The sequence below is a fragment of the Thamnophis elegans genome, chromosome 13 (genome assembly GCF_009769535.1).
Source record: "Thamnophis elegans isolate rThaEle1 chromosome 13, rThaEle1.pri, whole genome shotgun sequence".
NCBI classification, from domain to species: Eukaryota; Metazoa; Chordata; class Lepidosauria; order Squamata; family Colubridae; genus Thamnophis; species Thamnophis elegans.
This window is the reverse complement of record NC_045553.1, coordinates 17,582,792-17,602,565: the sequence shown is the minus strand read 5'-3', so window position 1 is coordinate 17,602,565 and position 19,774 is coordinate 17,582,792. Positions and strand designations below refer to the sequence as shown.

The window sequence follows — 19,774 nt, the reverse complement described above, 5'->3', positions numbered from 1 at the left end:
TCCGAGGTTGTAAAATGACCCAGATTTGGAGGCAATAGGCCAACTCTGTAAACCGCGTGACGAGGGCTGGAAAGGACTGTGAAGCGGCATATATATAAGTCTAAGGGCCATGGCTAGTGGGCTTCACCAATTGCTGCTAAGGTCTTACTGAGTGATGGGGAGCACAGCACAGAATACTGGGCCTTCCGGCAGAGCCTTTAATTGTACAAAGGACATGAAAAGAAAGCTCTGTTTTACAGGGGCTGCCCTGGCAGTTCGTTCTAAGCAACACTAACAAGTAATTCAGGCAATTAAGTCAGAGCAAGACCCTCTGGTGTCCAGAGGCCAGTAGACAGGCCTGAAGTCGGAGACAGTCAGGGGTCACCAGATTTTCTCACTCCAGATCTCCCACTCTGAAGTACAAATTTCTCCTGCCGGTTTTAACAGCTATTTCGTGGTTAAGGTTTAACTAGATGTCCAGTTCAAGTAGAATTTGCAGCTGCCAGGAAGAGTCAGCTGGTTTGGGGCTGTTGCCCTGAATTGGCCCAGTCAGTCGATCTGGTCCGTTCATCTCATCTCCAGGTAACAAGGAGGCAAATGCTTTGCATTTGGAGCACAAAGAGCTTCCAGGGAAACTGGGCCCTTCCAGAGAAAGACTGGTCTCATCCTCAGGTGAGCCTCCATGGCTCAGAGAGGCTTTGGGAGCAGCGGAGGTGGGGACTGGCTCTTTTGTGCTTCTCCGAGATCCAGTGATTCCCTCCTTGTCCAAGAGTGATGGGGGAAGCCTGCACTGCAGTGGGTCCCCTGGGAGCCCTTAGCAGCAGTTCAGGTTGGATGGATGAGATCCGTGTGAAGACGCCACATTTTCTTCTATTCCTGCAAGAGGAGACCAAGGGAGGGAAGGGGCTTCACAGGTTTCCTCTCCTCCCACCCCCAAAGGCCAGCTATTGTATTTGTGTTTTCCAGGATGGGCTTGGATGTCCCTTCCGCTCCCTCGGAAGAGTTGAACCAGAGTGGCTGCCAATGCTGCCCTTCCCTGGGCTGAAGCAGAAGAAGCCCCACTGGATCCCCCAGGAGCTGCTTCTGGGCAGGAGCCCCCTAGAGCCCCCCCTCTGCCTCATTCTCAGCCGTGGCCGCTTGAAGATGGCTGGGGGATCAACTCAGCATCTTGGGGAATCCAGAGGGTTGAAGTCCCCCCGTCTCCAGGGAGCCAAGGCTGAGAAACGCTGCTGTAGAAGGAAAGAGCCCCTCTGACTGCTGTCCTGAGGAGGGGGAGGGGGGAGTTGGGCCAACGTACTAATGAGGTCTCCTGTGCCGATTGGCAGCAGCCGGTTGCAGCTCTTCTCCAGCTCCATTAGCACAGACCTCTCAAAGGCCAAGGCAGCCACCCGGAAAAAGAAGTCCTTGACATTTTCCCCTGAATAAAGAGGAGAAAGGGGAAGACCCCCACTCAAAACCTTAAAACCCGGCAAGTGGATATATTGGCTAGCTGTTGCTCCTCTAGTCAGAGAAGGGACAAACATGGCCGCTTGCTGGGAGAGCAAAGGCACATGAGTCTTGTTGCCCAAGATCTCCCTTGCATGCGAGGAAGCCTCCTGAGGGCACCAAACCTTCCAGACAGTCCTAGGGGGAAGCGAGGGGGGTCCATTCCCTCCCTGATCTGCTGTGCTACCTTCCTGGGGTTCAACTGACCTGTTTTGGCCGAGACGGACCAATATTCTGCCTGCATCTCATTGGCCAGATGGATGGCATCCCGCTCCATCCGCTCGCTCTCGGCATTGGACTGAAATGGAAATGTAGAGCCACAGAGGGGGAATGAGATGCTGCCCCCTCCCCAAAACCAAATGCCTGTCTCTCCACTGCCCTCTTCCCAGGCCATGAGGGGTTGTGGGGGAATCCCCAGTTGCAGGAATAGGGTGGGGCAGTGAGCTTGAAAGGCCTCCACAGGAGATCTAGAGGGAGCAGAATTGACTGCAGCCTGGCATATGAGGACTCTTGGGGGCTGAGTGGCTGCCCTTGTCCAGTATCTCCTCAATCAGGGCAATGGACTCGCCTTGGCCAGAGGCGGCTGGGCCAGGCCTGAATGCCGCAAGTGAGGGACGTGGCATCAGGGGCCACACAGCCAGCCCAGCAGTCCCTCCAAGGCTTGGATCCTTCCTACATCCAAGGGAAAAGGGAGGGGGCCAGCAACACAAAGGAGTGTGGTGGGGGGAGGGGTGACAGACAGGCTGGGGTCCTCTGTATACCCCCTGCCCTTCTGGCCTCGTCTGCATGAAAGAGATTCCACAGGGGAAGCCGCCAGCCTCACCCCCAGCACCCGTCCCTTTCCAAGAAGAGCCCAAATGAGCTTCCTGAGAAAATCAATAATGGGGAGATGCAGCCGCTTCCCTAGAGAAAGGAGAAAGGAAAGCCCAGGGCAGAGGGAGGGGACAGGCTTTTTGTGGTGGAGGGCAGCAAAGGCACCACCCTCTCTTCATTCGCTTCATAAGGGCGCCCAGTGCATTTTCTTGATCTATCAAATAAACTGCCCCCATGCCAAAAGAATGGGTCTAGGGGATAACCCCACCAGGGTCTCTTAACACCTGTCTACAGGTTATGGTCAGAAACACCAAGATTGGAGACACAACCGGGTAATGGAAGTTCCGCCTGTTTTTTTGGCTGCCATCTTGATGCCCGTGGTCTCTTCTGGCAGGGGAGGGAGGGAGAGAGATTCCTTCAGGCTCACCAGCAGATCCTTCTTAGTTCCCACCAGAAAGACAAAGCTGGAGCCGGGATGATTCTCCCTCAGGGCATCCTCCAGCCACCGTCTGGAGAGGGAGAAGAGGACAGGTGAGCAAGGGAGGGATCATCTGACACGCTGAGAAGACACACCTGTATCAGTCCTGGCTTGGGCCAGAAAGTCCCCCTGCAGAGGCCTTTTTCTGCCACCCCAGCCCCAAAGATGCCTCTCCCTGTCCTGCTGCAATGGGCAGCCTCCACCTGCTTATCTGGTCTGGAAGAGCAGTAAAGAAAGAGCTTCTTTGCAAGAGGGACCTGGGTCCCCTATGTGGATCACTGTGATGGGCGGCCTTTGAAAATCATGCAGAAACCTCAGCTAGTGCAGAACACAGCAGCACAAACAGTGATCCCCGCCCCCCACGCTTGGCCCATGTAGTGTCTCTGGGGCGTGACCTGCCCTGCCTCCCAGTCTCTTTCCAGGTGCAATTCAAGATGCTGCTCACCACTTCCAAAACCCAGGTTATTTGTCGAATTGCCTTCCCCGAGAACAGGGAGGGCTAAGCTTTGTGCCATCACGTGCCAAAAGCGGTGGGGGAACATGCGTCTGCGTGCCCACACCCATACTTCTATGTGCCTGTACCCCCCCATGCCTGAGCGTGCGACCCCCTGCACTCCTCCTGCTTTTGGCACGTGATGGCACAGTGGACACGTTTTTCACCCTCCCCAAGCTCCAGACCCTTTCTAGGAGCCTGGGGAGGCCGAAAAAGGCCTGTTTGCCAACCTCTGGTCAGACCAGAAGGTCCGTTTTTCGCTCTCCCCAGGCTCGAGGGTTTCTAGGAACCTGGGAAGGGCAAAAACGCCCCCTCCAAGGCCCTCTGAAGGCCAGAAACGGCCCTTTTTCGGACTTCCAGTTTGTGTGTTGGCCTGTTTTTCACCCTCCGGAGGCTTCGGGGAACTCCTGAAACCTCCGGGAGGCAAAGAACGGCCCAACACAAACTGGACATTCAGGAACGGACTTCCAGGTTGCCCATTGGGCCATTTTTCTCCCTCCAAAGGCTTCAGGAGGCTTCCCTGAAGCCTCAGGAGGGCGGAAAACAACCCAATGTGCAAACCAGAATTCAGTTCCCAAACTTCTGGTTTGCGCGTTGTTTTTTGCCCTCCAGACGCTTCTGGGAAGCCTCCAGAAGCCTCTGAAGGGCAAAAAATGGCAGAAAATCAAGGCCGAAATCAGTTGGCCAGTGCACGGATGGAGCTGACAGGGCCAAGCCTCGCATGTCCTCAAAAACGTGTGCCATAGGTTTACTCCCACGGCCTTAAGACCTCTATCCATCGTTCCAGATCAAATAAGGAGGGCACAGCCCTGGTCCCCTCACCAAAATATAGCCATTTTATGGGAGGTAGGAAGCCCATCTTCTCCATGGTAGCCACTGCCCCTTTGCCTGAAACCTGGCAGGCTTCTTCCCTCCTGGCCTTCCGTAATGCACTGAAGACCCACCTTTCCCCCGACGGTGGGATGGGAGTGACTGCAGGTTGGAAGCTTGACATGGTACCTGGTTTCTTTCGTCGGTGTTTATGGCTTTTAATATTATTTTATGTTGCTTTAATTCTTGATTGGGAACCACCGAGTCTGTTCTAAGGCGGGGGGAGCTAGAGCAACGTTTTAAATAAATAGATCCCTGCCTTCTGTCTCTCAGCATTCAGCCTGTTTTTCTCTCTGCAAAGCTAATCAGGGGGCGGCCGACCATCTGCCCATGTTTGCACCGTTGCTCCTTTGAACCGGCAAACTCATCCAGTGATGCCCCGAGTGATACGGAAAAAAGGAGGAGAGGCAGAGGGCAGAGGCACGGAAGGTGCACCATCTGTTCTCCTGCTCAGCAAACAAGACGCTCCCTGTGCCAGGCCCTTCCCATACAGGCCCCCTGCCCACCCAGGCTGGTTAAGTCAGCTGATCCTCCCTCTGGAAAGAGCCGGGGTGAAACCACACCAGCCAAAGGACCCCGGAGCCCGAAGGAGCTGAGCCGGAGGCAACGCTGGAAGGAAGCCGCTTATCAGAACCCAGAATGGCTGTGCCCTCCTCTCACGCACAGCCTGCAGAGGCGCTTCGGAGTCAACTGGCATAAGGGCATCAGGACGAGCCAAGCCTTCAGCCTCCCTTGGCCTCCTCCTCCTGGGCCCTTTAGGAAGACCTGCCCAGCTTGATTCCACACAGCAGGAAGAAAACGGTGCCTCCCTCATTGACAGGCAGGGTGAAGCCATGTCCCCCACATAGTTTAATGCACGCATGCCCCTTCTCCGCATGTAAATTAATATTTAACTCGCCTGGGGTTTTTCTGAGGCAAAGGCTCTCAGCTAAATGTGGAGGAGCCATGATTTCAAATTCCAAGTGAAGACGAGTTTGACTCTTTGTTACAGAAATGGCACAGGACAGCTTGAAGGCCTTTCCATTGCCTGCGTGTGTGCATGCGTGGGTATGCAGGATCGGATCCTTTAATCATCCTGGTAAGCTTAATGCTTCATGATGAGACACTAATAGGCCATTTCTCCACCCACCACGGACTCCTAGTATGCCCACCCCATATCACTGACGTCTCCCACCATGGTATTATTTTGGCCAAACGATGGTTGAATTGTAAGAGGGTTTGCTCGACTTTGGCTTTGTGTAAAAGCAGGCAGATCTTCTTCAGCCAGTAAACCTGGTCCCGTCATTCGTGGCTCAGTGGGATAGGCAAAGTCAGTCAGTCACAAGGGAAAACCGGAGAGGACTTACTTGGTGTGATCCAAAGTCTGGATGTCAGCCAAGTCGAAAACTGTGACAATCACTGCCAAGAAAGTAAAATAAGATTGTGCAAGGTTTGAGCAGCACCTGAGCCACCGGTTGGCCATGCCAAAGATGGGGGGGGGGGGGGGCAAAGAAGGAGGGTGTCTTCACCCTGGGCTCACCTTCCGCTCCTCTGTAGTAGGTGGAGGCGATGCACTTGAACTTCTCCTGGCCGGCCGTGTCCCATCTGGGCAGGAGGGAAGGAGAAAGTCACCAGGGGCTCCGAGGGGACCTAAATTCTCCCACTGACGGAGCTAAAGTATAGAGTAAGCAGGAAGCCCAAAGAACAACTTCCTCCCATTCTTCAAAATTAAAACATACACACACACAGTGTTACGTGAGTTTTGCTCCATTTTACGATGTTTCTTGCCACATTTGTTAAATGAACACTGCAGTTGTTAAATTAGTTAACAAGTTTGTGAAGTGAATCTGGGTTGCCCCTTGACTTTGCTTGTCAGGAGATCGCAAAAGGGATCTGTGACCCTGGGACACTGCAGCCGCCATAAGTATGAGTCAGCTGTCAAGCATCTGAACGTAAATCATGTGATCATGGGGATGCTATGCTTGGCATTCAGACGTTGCTCAACAGTCTTCCCAGGAAGACTGTTCCCTCAGGGGCTACAACCATCTTGGCTTGGCAGTCCTAGCCAGAGTTTCCAATTTCTCCCATAAAGGCTGGAATGAAGAAGCTCCCTCCGAGACATCCCAGCCAGCCAGCTTCCATCCTGGGTCACCGGTTATGGTCAGCCAGTAATGTCCTCATTGGCACATTCAGCTGAAGGCCCTAAGAGACCATGCCTATTGAAGAAGCCCCAAGGCCAGGACAAGCACATCGCCTCCCTCGGAATGAGCTTTTCTTCTCCAGAGAGGCTTTCTGCTGGGAAACCCTCTCCATTGCTCTGCCTGGAGGGCTCCGATGGGGCCCAAGGAGCGAGGCATCTTTTTAGGCTGAGCTAAGAAAGCCCACATAGACCCCAAACTCTTGAGCCTCCCTCCTCATCAAAGGCTTTGGGATTTCAGATCTGAGCTTACAGGGCTGGATGGGCGTCTCTAGCAGGCAGAAGGAATAACCTTGAGGGACAGGAGGAAAAGCTGCAGTAGTCAGATAAAAAAAATCTGAATTGGGGCAGAAACTAATTTGAGAAAGCTTCTCAGACAGGACTCACCCTATTTCCCAAGAGCGAGCGGGCAGGCACACACAGGCTTGCAAGAATCTGTTACAGGTAGTCCTCAACTTACAACAGACCCCCGCCCCCAACCAAAGGTATTTACAATCCAATTCCAGAGTTTGAATGGCTCCTTCTTCAGCAGTCATGTGACCACATTTCAGGCACTAAGGAAATGGTCTCCATTTACAGCTGCTTGAAGCATCCCAGGGTCATGTAGCCACAATTTATGACAATGTTTTTGCCAATAACTGGCATTCCAGCAAAAATGCCCCCTAGCTAACAATGGGCTTGTTTAACACCACATAAAAAAGAGAGAGAGGTAAAATTGGGTCTGTCATGTGGGTGGCCCACCTTACAACTGTCATAACATATGACTGAAGCAGGCAGAATCAATTGTGGCCATAAGTCAAGGACTATCTACACCATAACTCTGTAATAAAAGTCATCTGTGCACTCTGGGGTTCCAGTCTGGTCTACCACGGAGGGCTGACAGAATCTGGGAGTTGAAGCACGATGCCCAACATCCCGAGTACACGCTTCGTTCTCTGTCAGGGTAAGTGCATGCACATAAAATATGCAAACTCCCTCAAGCGAAGGCATTCTGAAACTCAAGACTGCCTTTTCCATCAGAAATGCTGCTTTAAGGTTATTCCAGTGAACCTTCCATATACCTGGAAATGGGGACAGGAGCGCTTTCCAACTTACATCTGAAGATTGTAGGGCACCCCAGCGATCTCAAAACGCTCAATTTCGAAATCCACCCCAATGGTTGCCTTGTAATCCCGGTCAAAAACCTCTTTACAAAACCTGCGATTGAAAAATGGTTAGGGAAAAAACAGCACCTCATTTAAGTCTTGGTAGTCTATGGAGATTCTCAGTCATCCCGGTCATGGCTGCCCCAAAGGTGCTTTTTCAAGAGGCAAAGAGCTGAAGAAGCTTCTTGGATGCGAAGCGAAACGTCTTCAAAGAAAAACCAAAAAGTCCAGCTGCCTCTTGAAAAATCACCTTTGGGTTAAATCTTGGAAGTTCTTTCCAAAGGCTGCGGTTGTCCCTTTATGTGCGCATTTGGGAGACAGTCCAGTTCAGCACACAGGCCAGCCGATCAGCGTGGGAAGAACACAAAATGGCAGAGAAAAGGGATGAACTTAACTGCTCCCGACATCTGATAAAGGGAACGGAAGCTTCTGCTTTTAAATAAAATGTGGTAGTCAAAAATATGCTGCACATTCCTTCTGAAATTTCAGTGATGTGAGCTTGAGAAAAGCCCAAGAACAGTTAAATTTCAAATAAGCACATTTGTTATTTTTATGATGCCTACAACAACTTTGCTGCTTTCATAGACCTTACAGCAGCATTTGATATGGTAAATAGAAAAGTACTATGGAGTAGATTGACATCTGTTAAAGTAGAACCTAGATTCCTGGTTTTGATTAAAGCCCTTTACACAAGTACCTGTTTGAGGGTGCAGTATGGGGTTAATGGGGCTCTGGACTAACAGGATTCACACAAATAAAGAGGTAAGGCAAGGTTGTATCCTGGCCTAATTATTATTTAGTTTGTATATCAATCCCAGGGTTAATGAAGGATCCGATGATCCTAAATACTTACTGCAACAGCTTGCTTTGTGCTGATGATACACTAGTAGGATTACGTAGGCTATTAAGAAGATTCAGCTCTTATTGCCAGGATAACTACCTAATCATCAGTAAATCTGAATCAAAAATAATGGTGCTTAGAAAACACCATCAGAGACATAGGTGGCAATTAGATGGTGAACCAATTGAACAGGTTAACACCTTTGTATATTTAGGTGTAACCTTTGGGATCTTGGGCTTGCCATCATCAACGTTATACATTTAGAACTAAAGCCCATTTGAATTTACTGCTTAAACTAAAGTACCATACTTACCCAGGCTCCCCAGCTCCATTAATTTATAAAGCTAAGGTTACCCCTGTGCTCTTGTATGGAGCAGAAGTTTGGGGTCGATACTCAACCACAGTCCTAGAACAAACACAATCCCAGGATTTGAGATGTATTTTGGGTGTAGATCCAAGAACATCTGCTGCAGCAGTTAGAGCTGAATTGGGAATTCATACAATTCATTCGCTATCCAAAATTAGAGCATATAACTACTGGTACAAAGTCAATGAAATGGAGGCTGATAGACTCCCCAAGTTATGTCTGTTAGAGTAAATAAAATTGCAATCACAAATCTCCTGGATCACCAAACTAAGAAATTCGGTAAGAAGCTATGGCCTTCCTGTCTCTTGCATAACATGAGAACAACTCAAAAAAAGAGCTGCCCAAAGAATTAAGGATATAGAAGCACAAAATGATATCGCTACCCTTAGTAAGGTGGGTAACTTGAAATGGCTGAGTAAATGCAAATGTAGTTTTCAGTCCCTAACCAAAATGGTTTGATTGAGATCTGCATATGTGGGACTGATTGGAGTAGATTGCGGAGGTGACACCAAAATATAATTTTATCGTATTTTATCTATATCTTAAATTACGTATTCTATTCCAATTTCATTTTAGACTGTATTTTATTCCAATTCCTTTTTAAATTGTATTTTATTCCAATTCCATTTTAAATTGTATTTTATCAAATTCCATTTTATATTACTTTTATTAGTAATAATTTGTTTCTGGAATTTGGCACCTTGATATGGCCCAAGAGCTAATCAATAAAGACTCAATGTCAATACAACAACTAATATTATCTGTGCTTTGTGGAACAGGAATAAAGGTCATAAGTGCAGTTTTCGAGCTCCAGGTCCATCCACAGCCTTCATGAAGGGGAGGGGAAGGGAGGGGGGGAGGGAGGGATCTTCCTCTGCACCCTGCCCATGGCTTGGCTTTAAGGCCCGGCGGTTCCATCAGCCTCCAGTGCTCCCAAGCAACAGGGGCTTCACCCACCCTAGAAAGGGCCCAAAGCAACCTGCATAGCACTCAAAGATCCCTGCAGGAAATGGCCAGTGAATTTAGAATAACGCACAGAAGCCGCCCTTAATTGCTGCTGGAAATGGAATTGTTTCGACAAGGAAGCATTATAATACCTGTTGATAAGGCTTGTTTTTCCAACGCAGAGGTCTCCCACCACCACCATTTTGGAGATCTTTAGGCTGGAAGACACATTGTCACATTGAACATGCTGATAAGAGTGTTAGGAAAAAACAGATGATTTCATGGAGTGAATGAGCTTTCAAGGAGAGGGATGCAAAATCTGGAGATCTCCGTGGCTTGAGCCAACTCGGCACTGTCCTCCCCTATCAAGAGCCTCCCATCCTCCTTTTGAGCTTGAAGCAGTTCAGGCACCAATGCGGTTTTGCATCCCTCTGCTTCCTCCCACCCCCAATTCTTTTCCAATCTGAGCGTAAAGCAAACTGGGGGTGTGTGGGGGATGTGCTTCAGAAAGGTAGAAACAGACAGGAGGACCCTGATCTGCAGCAAAAACAACATCAGGACATCAAGATGAATCAAAATGCATTTCTCTCCACAAAATGAACAGATCCTGCATTTATTTAAATGTCTCTCCGGCAAAATATGAGGCACAATTTGCTTTTACATTTCCTGCCTTTCCTTCCTGCCATCTCCTCCCACTTCTCACTTAACAAACTTACACTTAACAAGCATGCCAGGAAGGCTGGGTTGAGAGAGAAGGACAGCCAGCCTCTCCTCTCCCAGAGGGGGGCTTGACTGATCCAACATTTTAATCAGCATATTGCTGGGACTCTCTAGCTTAGAGATGCAGTTAGACTATATTCTCCAGAGGGAGACAGTTTTATAATAATTGATCTCCTAGAAGATACAGTTGATGTCTGGTCCCACAATTACCTGCACAATCGCTTCTTTCTCCTTGTTTCTCCTCCTCTTTTCCCAGAGGTCAATTTCTCATGTTCCCTGAGAAGCTGCACTCTCCCTCCCAGCCCAGCCCAGCATTACAATTCTGGCATGGAGCACCAGACCCATACAGAGGAGCTTGAAAATACCCCAGCCAGAAGACCCTTCCAGGCCGTGATGAAGCACAGGGTGCTGGACAACCTCCCAGCTTTGGCAAGTAGGGGACCCTGTGCCATTCCAGAGGGAGCCTCTCCTAGGTGAAGGTGGTCAAAAGGAAGATGCCTTAAGAAACAGCCTCCAGATTGCAGTCTAGCTTTGGACAATGCTGAGCCCGCGTTTTACCCCACAACCTGTGACTGGAGAACTCCTCTCCCTTTCATGACAGGAAAAACAACACGCATGGCTGTCCTTTCATGTAGTGCTTCTCAATCCTGGCAACCTAATACTTGACGAGGGGGCAGACCTGGCATGTATTACTGAAACCTGGCTGGGCCATGAGGGAGGAGTCCCCCTCTCAGAAATGTGCCCGGAAGGGTTCCAAGTGCTCCACCAACCATGACACCAGAGAAGGGGTCGGGGAGTGGCAATTATTATCCGAGAATCATTAGTTCCTCGCAGGATCCCTGCTCCGGAGACTGTAGGGTGTGAGTCCCTTCTCTTGAAGTTGGACCTAGGGGTTCAAGTGGGCTTGCTTTTGACGTATCTACCTCCCAGCTGCGTCACAACAGCCCTGCCTCAACCGGGTTGGCTGAGTTCCCCAGACTGATAGTACTGGGGGACTTCAACCTGCCGTCCCTAGGCAAACGCTCTGATGGGGCTCAGGAGTTCATGGCTTCCATGACAACCATGGACTTGACATAGGTAATTCAGGGTCCGACTCATAGAGTGGGACACACGCTCGACCTAGTGTTTCTCTCGGGGCAGTGGAGACGTGATCTTGAGCTAAGGGGTATAGAGATCTCGCCCTTGTCATGGTCAGATCACTTCCTGTTGAGACTTGTTTTTCGGAAGCTACTCCCACACTGCAAGGAGGTGGAACCGATCAAGTGGTTCCGCCCCAGGCACCTGATGGACTCGCTGGGATTTCAGCAGGAGCTTGGGGAGATACCTGACTCTCTTGCCCACAATCCGACAGAGTCCTTGGTCGCCGCCTGGAATACAGCGGCAACTGAAGCGCTAGATTGGATTGCGCCTTTGCGGCCTCTCCGCAGCAGTGGATCCAGGAGGGCACCTTGGTTCACCGAGGAACTCTGGGAGATGAAGCGCCAAAAGAGATGCCTAGAGCAATACTGGAGGGCTAGCAACTCCGAATCCGACCAAACCCTACTAAGAGCCTTTATTAGGACATTTAGTGGCGATACAGGCGGCAAAATGTGCACATTTTTCCGCTCTTATTGCATCCGCAGAATCTCGCCCAGCCACCCTGTTTAGGATAACCCATTCCCTCCTGAAAGGGGGGGAAGTGGGGGATGCCTTACAGGCACGGGCTGAGGAGTTTGCCCAGTTTCTGTCAGACAAAATTGCTCAGATTCGGACAGACCTTGACTCCACTTGGACAGAACCAGTGGAGATGCCGGGGGAGGGTCTTGCTCAGATTTCCTGGAATGAGTTCCAGCTTGTCACCCCTGATGAAGTGGACAAGGCCATGGGAGCGATGAGTGCCTCTACCTGTTTACTGGATCCATGTCCCTCCTGGCTGGTTTCGACCAGGGAGGTAACACGAGGCTGGCTCCAGAGAATTACGAACGCTTCCTTGCTGGAGAGTTCTTTTCCACAACCTCTGAAGGAGGCGGTGGTGAGACCCCTCCTCAAGAAGCCTTCTCTGGATCCAGCTATTCTTAAAAACTATTGTCCAGTCTCCAACCTCCCTTTTTTAGGGAAGGTTGTTGAGAAGGTGGTGGCCCTCCAACTCCGACGGACCTTGGATGAAGCAGATTATCTACGTGGCCTGACAAAACCGCGCTCGTCAAAATAGCGGTGACAAAACCGCGTCGCTAAAGCCGCGACGTCATCACCGCGACGTCATCACCACGGCGACAACAGCGCGGCGACAGAAAGCCAATTTAAATTAAGGTAAGGGTTAGGATTAGGTTTAGGGGTTTGGTTTAGGGTTAGGGTTAGGGTGCTGAGTGCTTCGGAAGGCGAGGATTTGCCGTCCGCGGTTATGTCGTCGTGCTAGGGTCGCCTTTTTCCTTAGCGCTTCGGACGGCGCGGATTTGCCCTCCGCGCTTATGTCGGCGCGGATAAGGGCTTCACGGTTTTGTCGGTGAACCGATTATCTAGACCCTTTTCAGTCTGGTTTCAGGCCTGGTTACTGCACTGAAACTGCTTTGGTCGCACTGACCGATGATCTCTGGCGGGCCAAGGATAGAGGACACTCCTCTATCCTTGTGCTCCTTGACCTCTCAGCGGCCTTCAATACCATCGACCATGGTATCCTTCTGCAACGGCTGGAAGCGGTGGGAGTGGGAGGCACCATTTTAAGGTGGTTCTCCTCTTACCTCTCCGACAGGTCGCAGTCGGTGTTGGTTGGAGGGCAGAGGTCAACTCCTAGGCCCCTTAATTATGGGGTGCCGCAGGGGTCGGTCTTGTCTCCCCTCCTATTTAATATCTACATGAAGCCACTGGGTGAAATCATTCGCCGGCACGGGATCAAATACCACCAGTACGTGGACAATACACAGTTGTATTTGTCCATCCCGTGCCAACTCAGCGTAGCGGTGGAAGTGATGTGCCGGTGCCTGGAAGCTGTTAGGGTCTGGATGGGAGTGAACAAACTTGCACTCAATTCTGACAAGACCAAGTAGCTGTGGATGTTGCCTCCTAAGGACAGCCCAGCTAGTCCGTCCCTAAGCCTGGGAGGAGAAAATTTGCTCCCCTCAGAGAGGGTCCGCAAGTCAGGGGTCCTCCTGGATCCGCAGCTGATTTGGAACATCACCTGTCAGCTGTGACCAGGGGGCCTTTGCCCAGGTTCGCCTGGTGCACCAGTTGTGGCCCTACTTGGACCGGGAGGCACTGCAAACAGTCACTCATACCCTCGTCACCTCAAGACTGGATTACTGTAATGCGCTCTACATGTGGCTGCCCCTGAAAAGTGTTCGGAGACTACAATTAGTCCAGAATGCAGCTGCGCGAGCGATACTGGGTGTACCCAGGTCAGGGGTGGGTTTCTCGCCCCGTTCCAACCGGTTCGGTTGGAACGGGGCCGGCGGCGTCCTCGTGCACGCGCGCGGTGCACACATGCGTACTAGCGTCTGCGCGACGCTCCAGCTGCTCCTGGAGGATCGCGCAGGCGCTGTATGCATCCTGCGCATGCGTGGAAGCGCAGAACTCGTCAAAACCGGGTAAGGACCGCAGGCGGGCATGTGGGCCCTTCGCCGTTCCCAGAAGTTACTTACTTCTGGGTTCGCCGACCAACCGGTTCGCTGGGACTGCCGCAAACCGGTTGAAACCCACCCCTGACCTAGGTACACCCACACTACACCTATCCTCCGTGAGCTGCACTGGCTTCCTATTGGTCTCCGAGCACGATTCAAGGTGCTGGTTATCACCTTTAAAGCCCTACATGGCCTAGGACCCGGATATCTACGAGACTGTCTTCTGCCGCACACCTCCCTAAGACCGATAAGATCACACAGGATGGGCCTTCTCCAGGTACCATCAGCTGGACAATGCTGGCTGGCGGCGCCTCGGAGTAGGGCCTTCTCTGTTGCCGCTCCAGCCCTATGGAATGAGCTACCCCCAGAGATCCAGACCCTACCCACTCTCATGGCCTTCTGAAAAGCTATCAAAACCTGGCTATTCCGACAGGCCTGGGGCTGTTGACCTCTGGATTGAGGTCCAACCCCGCTTAGACTGGGTGCATGTTGTGTCTTTTTAAATCTGTTGTGTTTTATTTGTTTTTAAACTTTCTTAATATTTTTGTTTCTGTAAGCCGCCCGGAGTCCCCCGGGATTGGGCGGCCTATAAATTTAATAAACAGTAAACAGTAAACCTGGAGATGGGCAGCCTTCAATTGCCAAGATTCTCCTGTCAGCCATCCCCTTGCCCAGATACATCTTGTGTGCCAGGTGCGCCATTTCTTCGATCAAGAGGCCCTTCCGAAAGTCACTCAGGCCCTGGTCATCTCACAATTACTGCCATGTGCTCTACCAGGGGATGCCGTTGAAACCACCAGGAAGCTTCCGGTGATTCAAAATACAGTGGTGCCAGCAGCAACAGGTGCTTTTTGGTGTGCCCACCACTGCTACATGAGCTCGTTGGCTGCCCGTTGGCTTCCAAGGGCAAGTCAAGATGCTGATAATGCTTATAAATCCCAGTGTGATCAAAGGCCTGGATACCTGAGAGGCTGCTTGTCCCCAATTGCTTCAGCCTGCCCAGTACAGGTGCCCCCATTAAACACTGGCATCTCGTGGGACCTAGGCCGGGTACCTTCTCTGTTGGGACCCCACTCCCTGGAACAGCCCCCCCACCGCAAGATCAGTATCTTCTCTCCTGGGGTTCCAGAAAGCTTTGGGTCCCAGGCCCAGGGTTGATGTAATGGCTTCTGTTTGGTTTTCTGGACTTTGTTATTTATTAGAGTGTGTAAGACCGGGCTGTTGGTTTCTTTCAATATTTTTAGCTGCTTTTATGTCTTTTCCAGTTTTGTATGCTGATCAGAGTCTCCTGGAGCTGGGCCGACAATTTAAATAAATACATTGTTAAAAAACCCAGAGTGAGATGCTTTCCTAAGGTTACTCCTGTCCTTCAAATCCAAACCATTTTCTATTTTGGGTCTGCAGAAATTGGAAAACAGGATGAACCTGGGTGGTTTGTTTGACAAAGTCTGCAACGAAAGAGGGTGGGGTGGCACTAACAAGCTCTTGGGATTCAATGCAATGCATACACTGCTAGGCCTGACTTACAAAGCAGAGCACCTCCTTGGTTGATGATGTTGCCTGCAACACTTTTTATTAGCTCATATCCTTTTAAATCATGAAGCGGGTTGGACTTGACTTAGCAGAATGTGCAAACACTTCAGAACCTCTGGCAAGCAATGATTTAAACATCCTGGTAGCATGTAAGGTGTTGCACCCATCTGGTGTGTCCCATCAAGTGTGGCTTGCAAGAAACAATAAAGAGGAGATGGACGCTATGAAGGGCAGATAAAAGGAGGAGACTTTCCTGTTATTCCAGAGGCATCTTCCTCACAGAAATACGAGGGGGCCAAAGAGCCCCGCAAGGGCTGCTTCTTCTCTACTTTGGGGCATCTTGCCCAGAGCAGGAAGCATCGCCGAGAAAGCAAGGCAGATGGAAGAGCTCAATGACAGGCTGCTGCCCATGGAAGGCAGACTCACCCAATGGTGCCCGGGTTCCTCCGCTGACAGGCCGCCCTCACCTGGGGATGGAAGTCCTCCCTGAACTGCAAACAGGCCTCGGGGGTGTAGCACTGCAGGCAGAGGGGAGCAGCATCACTAGAACGCCCTGGCTGGGAGGGCCCACCATCCCTTCCTCCAACTGGGCAAAGATACCCCCCTCCCCATCAGGGAGGGCAGGAGGGGCATTTCTTGCTTACCTTGGGGAAGTCGAAGATCCTCCGGTCTCTGCTAACGGGCAGGAGGGGGCCCTTCATCGCCCACCTTGAGGGGCTGTCAGGCACAAAAGAAAGAGGATGAGGACACTTTGCCAGCCTCAACTCTCCCTGCCGGGCCGGCGGAAGTCAGCATCTCTGCGTGCACACAAAGCTGAGAGACGGAGAACATGGGGGCGGCCTTTGCAGCGCCCTCGCCTGTCTCGCCCCCGGGCACGCCCCTCAGCCCAGGCGGGGCTCCCCCATCACCGCACGGGGGACCCTCGCTGGACAAGAGACGGAAGCCCCCGAGCGCCCTGCCAGAGGCCACCCTTCCAAGCCGCGCCGTCTCCGATCCCGACTGACGCGCCGTTGCCAGCAGCGGCCTGCGAAGGGCCAGCCTCCCCCCTTGCCCGGAGCTCCTCAGTCGGCGCAGCCTTCGGGCCTTCCTCCGCCATCCCCGCCCAGGCTCCGCACTAGCGGAGGGAGCGGCGCTTGGCGGAACAGCGCCCAGGCAGGTGCCTCTGTTGCTCCCGGTGGTAGCAGCGCCCAGGCCTCCGGTGCTCGGCCAGCAGAACGGCCGGGGCGGGCTCCCCCCCTCCCCGCTCGGCCACCCGAAGCAACCTGAAGGCGGGCGCGAATGCTCCGGGCCGGGGAGTCCGGCGCCCGCCCTCCCTCCGAGCCCCCGCACCCAGCAAGCGGCGAAGGGCAGCGCGCAGCCCCGGCCCACGGCCCCCTCGCACACGGGCTCCCAAGCAGGGCGGCGGCGGTGCTGCTGCAAGCGGAGTTGGCGTGAGGGCCTCGGCGGGCTCCGACTCTAGTGCCGTGTGGCCATGGCAACCACCCGAGGGCGGGAGAGGCTCGGCCCTTCCCCGACGCCCCCGCGCTGCCTCACTGACCTGAAAGGCCAACTTCCCTCCCTCCCTCTTGGTTCTCCGCCGACAGGCGCTTTCCCCCGGCCCGAAAATGCCCCTTCTCCATCAATTTCGGTGCCAGGAGAGACTCCGTGCGCAGAAACCCCACCCCCACCCCGTCCGCCTTAATTGCATGCGTCTCCCCTGCAAAATCGCGAAGCTCGTCGCTGATTTCAATCACAGCCATTCAACCGGGACAGTCCGAGGATTGGGGTGGGGCGTTGGAGAAGGCGACTTCCAAGGCCCCTTATGGAAATGCAGCATAGGATTGGAAGTGACCTTGGAGTCGTCTCGTCCCTCCACTGCTCGGTTTGGAAGATCTCCATGATCCCTTCCTCTTCTGCTTGGAGACCTCTGGAGAAGAGAAATTTCACACATCTCGAGAGGCTGCGATGCAGGCAGGTCCTCCTGGGCCCTAACCCCAATCTGCTTCCCACTGATTGCAGATTGTTGGCTCTTGGGCAGCCTTTGGATTTCTGAAGAGCGCCATCCCATCTCTGCCAGCCTTCTCCTCTGTGCCCTGGTTAGTCTCCAGAGCCTTCAATGCATCAATAGTTGTCCTCTGAGCACACTGCAGTTTGTCATCGTCCTGCTTAGATGGCGGTGCCAAAACTGGACACAGAATTCTGGGGGAGGGGGGAGCAAATCAGAGAGGAGGGGGACAAAAGCCTTTTCTCATCCATAATCTGCCTGAGGACCTTGTCAATTGGACAGTATACATCCAACTGACTGGCCTGTACTCTCCTGGCTCCACTTTCTTCCCTTTTGTAAAGAGGAGGAGCAACATTCACTCTTCCTCAGTCGTCTGGCACTTGGCCAGGCCCTCAGAAACCCTTCAGGTGCCCTGGCATCATTCTTCTGGCCATGGAAGCCTGCATTCCTTAAATCAGGGAACCCTCCTGTCTACTCTGACTGCATCTCCCTGGGTAGACTCCCTGCTAGCTAATTTGGAATCCCTGCAAGGGAGAAAGTGACCCAAACCTACCCCCTCCTAGTAAAATCCCTGTAGCCCTTATCTGGTTATTCCCAAGAAGAGAGCACAGTCAGTCTGAGATTCTTGTAAAAAGCAGCAATAAACTACTCTGACCAGCTCGGTTCTTTGCACCTGACAAAAGGCTCCATTTCCCTTTGGAAACAGTCAGGGTTAAGACTCTTATTCCCTTGCTGGTGCCCATATCTTGCTTACACCCTGCTCCTCAAAACAGCCCTTCTGCCTCTTTCCCCATAGCCCCCAACAATTGTGGGTGTGTGGGCATTTCTCACAGCTGCCAAGCCTCAGAATTTCTGCCACAATCCTTTCCTTGCTTCTGTGCCCATCGTTCCCCTTCTTCCTTTTCAGGATGCCCAGTTCTATGTAATGGTCAGAACCAAATAGGCACAATTCCACCTTCCAAGAAACGGGGAACCAAGCTGATCAGCAGGGAAACCTCTGTCTTCCTGCCTGTATCTGGCTGAGTCTCACAGGGGAAACTTCTCCCTTAAGAAACCGAGGTCTGATCCTGCTGGGCTCAGCACCACCTTTCTCCTGCAGCTCGGGAGCCGAAAGGCCTTTGGCCGACTCAGGAGCTCCAGGAGGCTCCTCCGGGTTACTCATCTCCTACTCACAGCAGCCCTGCAGGGAGGGAGGGGGGCTTATCGGCAACCTCTCCCTCCCCTCCCGCAAACGCACGAGGCTCTGAGCTGCCCGTTTTTGTTTGCACAGGAGAGGATCTGCTCCAGGAACCAAGTGAGACAGAAAACCAACCCGCTTCCTGGCAACTGAGCTGCTCTGCTTGGCTGGGAACCGAAGCGCTTCTATCCTGGCATCGGTGTTTCAACCACCTGCTCGGATCGGCCCTTCTTTGCCATGTGCTCTGAAGCAACTTCTCAGCCACGGAAGGAGCCGGCATCCAGCTGGGGCCGTGCAGGAGGAGACGTTATTCCCAGGGGTGGGGAGAAATTGGGGGGACCAGTCTGCGGCAAGGGTCCACGCCGCCCTCGCCAGCCCCGGCCCAGAGGGAAGGGCAGGGTCGGAGAAGGCGGGGAGGCGTCGCAGGACGCAGGGCGAGTCAGCGGAGGGGAGAGCTTTCTGAACGCCGCAGCGACGAGGGAAGCCGAACGTTCCCGAAACCACTCGGGCGAACGCCCGCAGACCCGCGGGAAGGCCCCACCCCGCTCCAGAGCTTGTGCGCGCGCATGCGCGGACTTTCCCGCCCGGCGTCCCCGTCGCCTAGCAACCCGGCGAGTGCGGCTCGGCGGGCTCCACTCCGGCATGGCGCACCCGCGGATCTCGGCCCAGCTGCCCCCCGACATCGATCCCACCAAGGCGCCCGTGGCCTTCGGCCGCCGAGGCCTCCCCAAGCTCAACGAGGAGCTGCAGCACCCCGAGCTGCTGACGCGGCAGCGGGCCCTGATGGCGCTCTGCGACCTGGTGCACGACCCGGAGAACGCTTACCAAGCCATCGGCCTGGGTGAGCGGCGGCCTGGCGGTGGCGGGCGGGAGAAACCCCGAGTGGCCAGCGGCCGTCCAGCCCGGCGTGTCTCGCCTGAGCCTCTTCAAGAGGCGTGGACTGCAACTCCCAGCTCTCAGCAGCCCAGAGCGCCTCCCTGGGGATTCTGGGAGTTGAAGTCCCGCGCTCTTAAAGGGACCCTAAGGCGACTGAGCAGGACTGTGGCGAGTCAAAAGGAAGAAATCCTGTAACTGAGATCTCATCTAGTGCAGCCTCCAACACGCCTCCTCTCCCACAGCGGAACGCCCCCTCCCCCCCACGCCTTCAGGAGGAGGCTGTTCCTGGGGTCTGCCTG

General features: G+C 53.0%; 1 protein-coding gene across 4 annotated transcripts; it reads right to left on the bottom strand.

Annotated features, from left to right (window-relative positions):
• Positions 1 to 174: 174 nt before the first annotated feature.
• On the bottom strand, positions 175 to 19,560 carry RAB36 (RAB36, member RAS oncogene family). Of its 4 annotated transcripts, XM_032229504.1 has the most exons (11): positions 19,425 to 19,556; positions 16,083 to 16,155; positions 15,865 to 15,956; positions 9,745 to 9,810; positions 7,390 to 7,491; positions 5,638 to 5,702; positions 5,465 to 5,516; positions 2,705 to 2,786; positions 1,672 to 1,762; positions 1,277 to 1,396; positions 175 to 855 (listed from the first exon to the last, which is right to left on the bottom strand). In XM_032229504.1, the coding sequence occupies exons 1-11, from the start codon at positions 19,430 to 19,432 to the stop codon at positions 794 to 796; spliced, it is 813 nt and encodes a 270-aa protein (XP_032085395.1). In that variant the 5' UTR covers positions 19,433 to 19,556; the 3' UTR covers positions 175 to 793. The 4 variants fall into 4 exon arrangements, with proteins under 4 accessions (XP_032085395.1, XP_032085392.1, XP_032085394.1 ...); XM_032229501.1 differs by lacking the exon at positions 175 to 855 and having other exon boundaries at positions 870 to 1,396; positions 19,425 to 19,560; XM_032229503.1 differs by lacking the exons at positions 175 to 855; positions 19,425 to 19,556 and adding an exon at positions 18,735 to 18,986 and having other exon boundaries at positions 870 to 1,396.
• Positions 19,561 to 19,774: the final 214 nt, after the last annotated feature.

Bases quoted from the DNA above. Each gene is read 5' to 3' on its own strand.
- RAB36 (XM_032229501.1), bottom strand. The intron at 15,957-16,082 runs GTAAGCAAGAAA...CTCTGCCTGCAG, and splicing joins GGATCTTCGACTTCCCCAAG to TGCTACACCCCCGAGGCCTG. The intron at 5,517-5,637 runs GTGAGCCCAGGG...CTTTCTTGGCAG, and splicing joins CTACTACAGAGGAGCGGAAG to TGATTGTCACAGTTTTCGAC.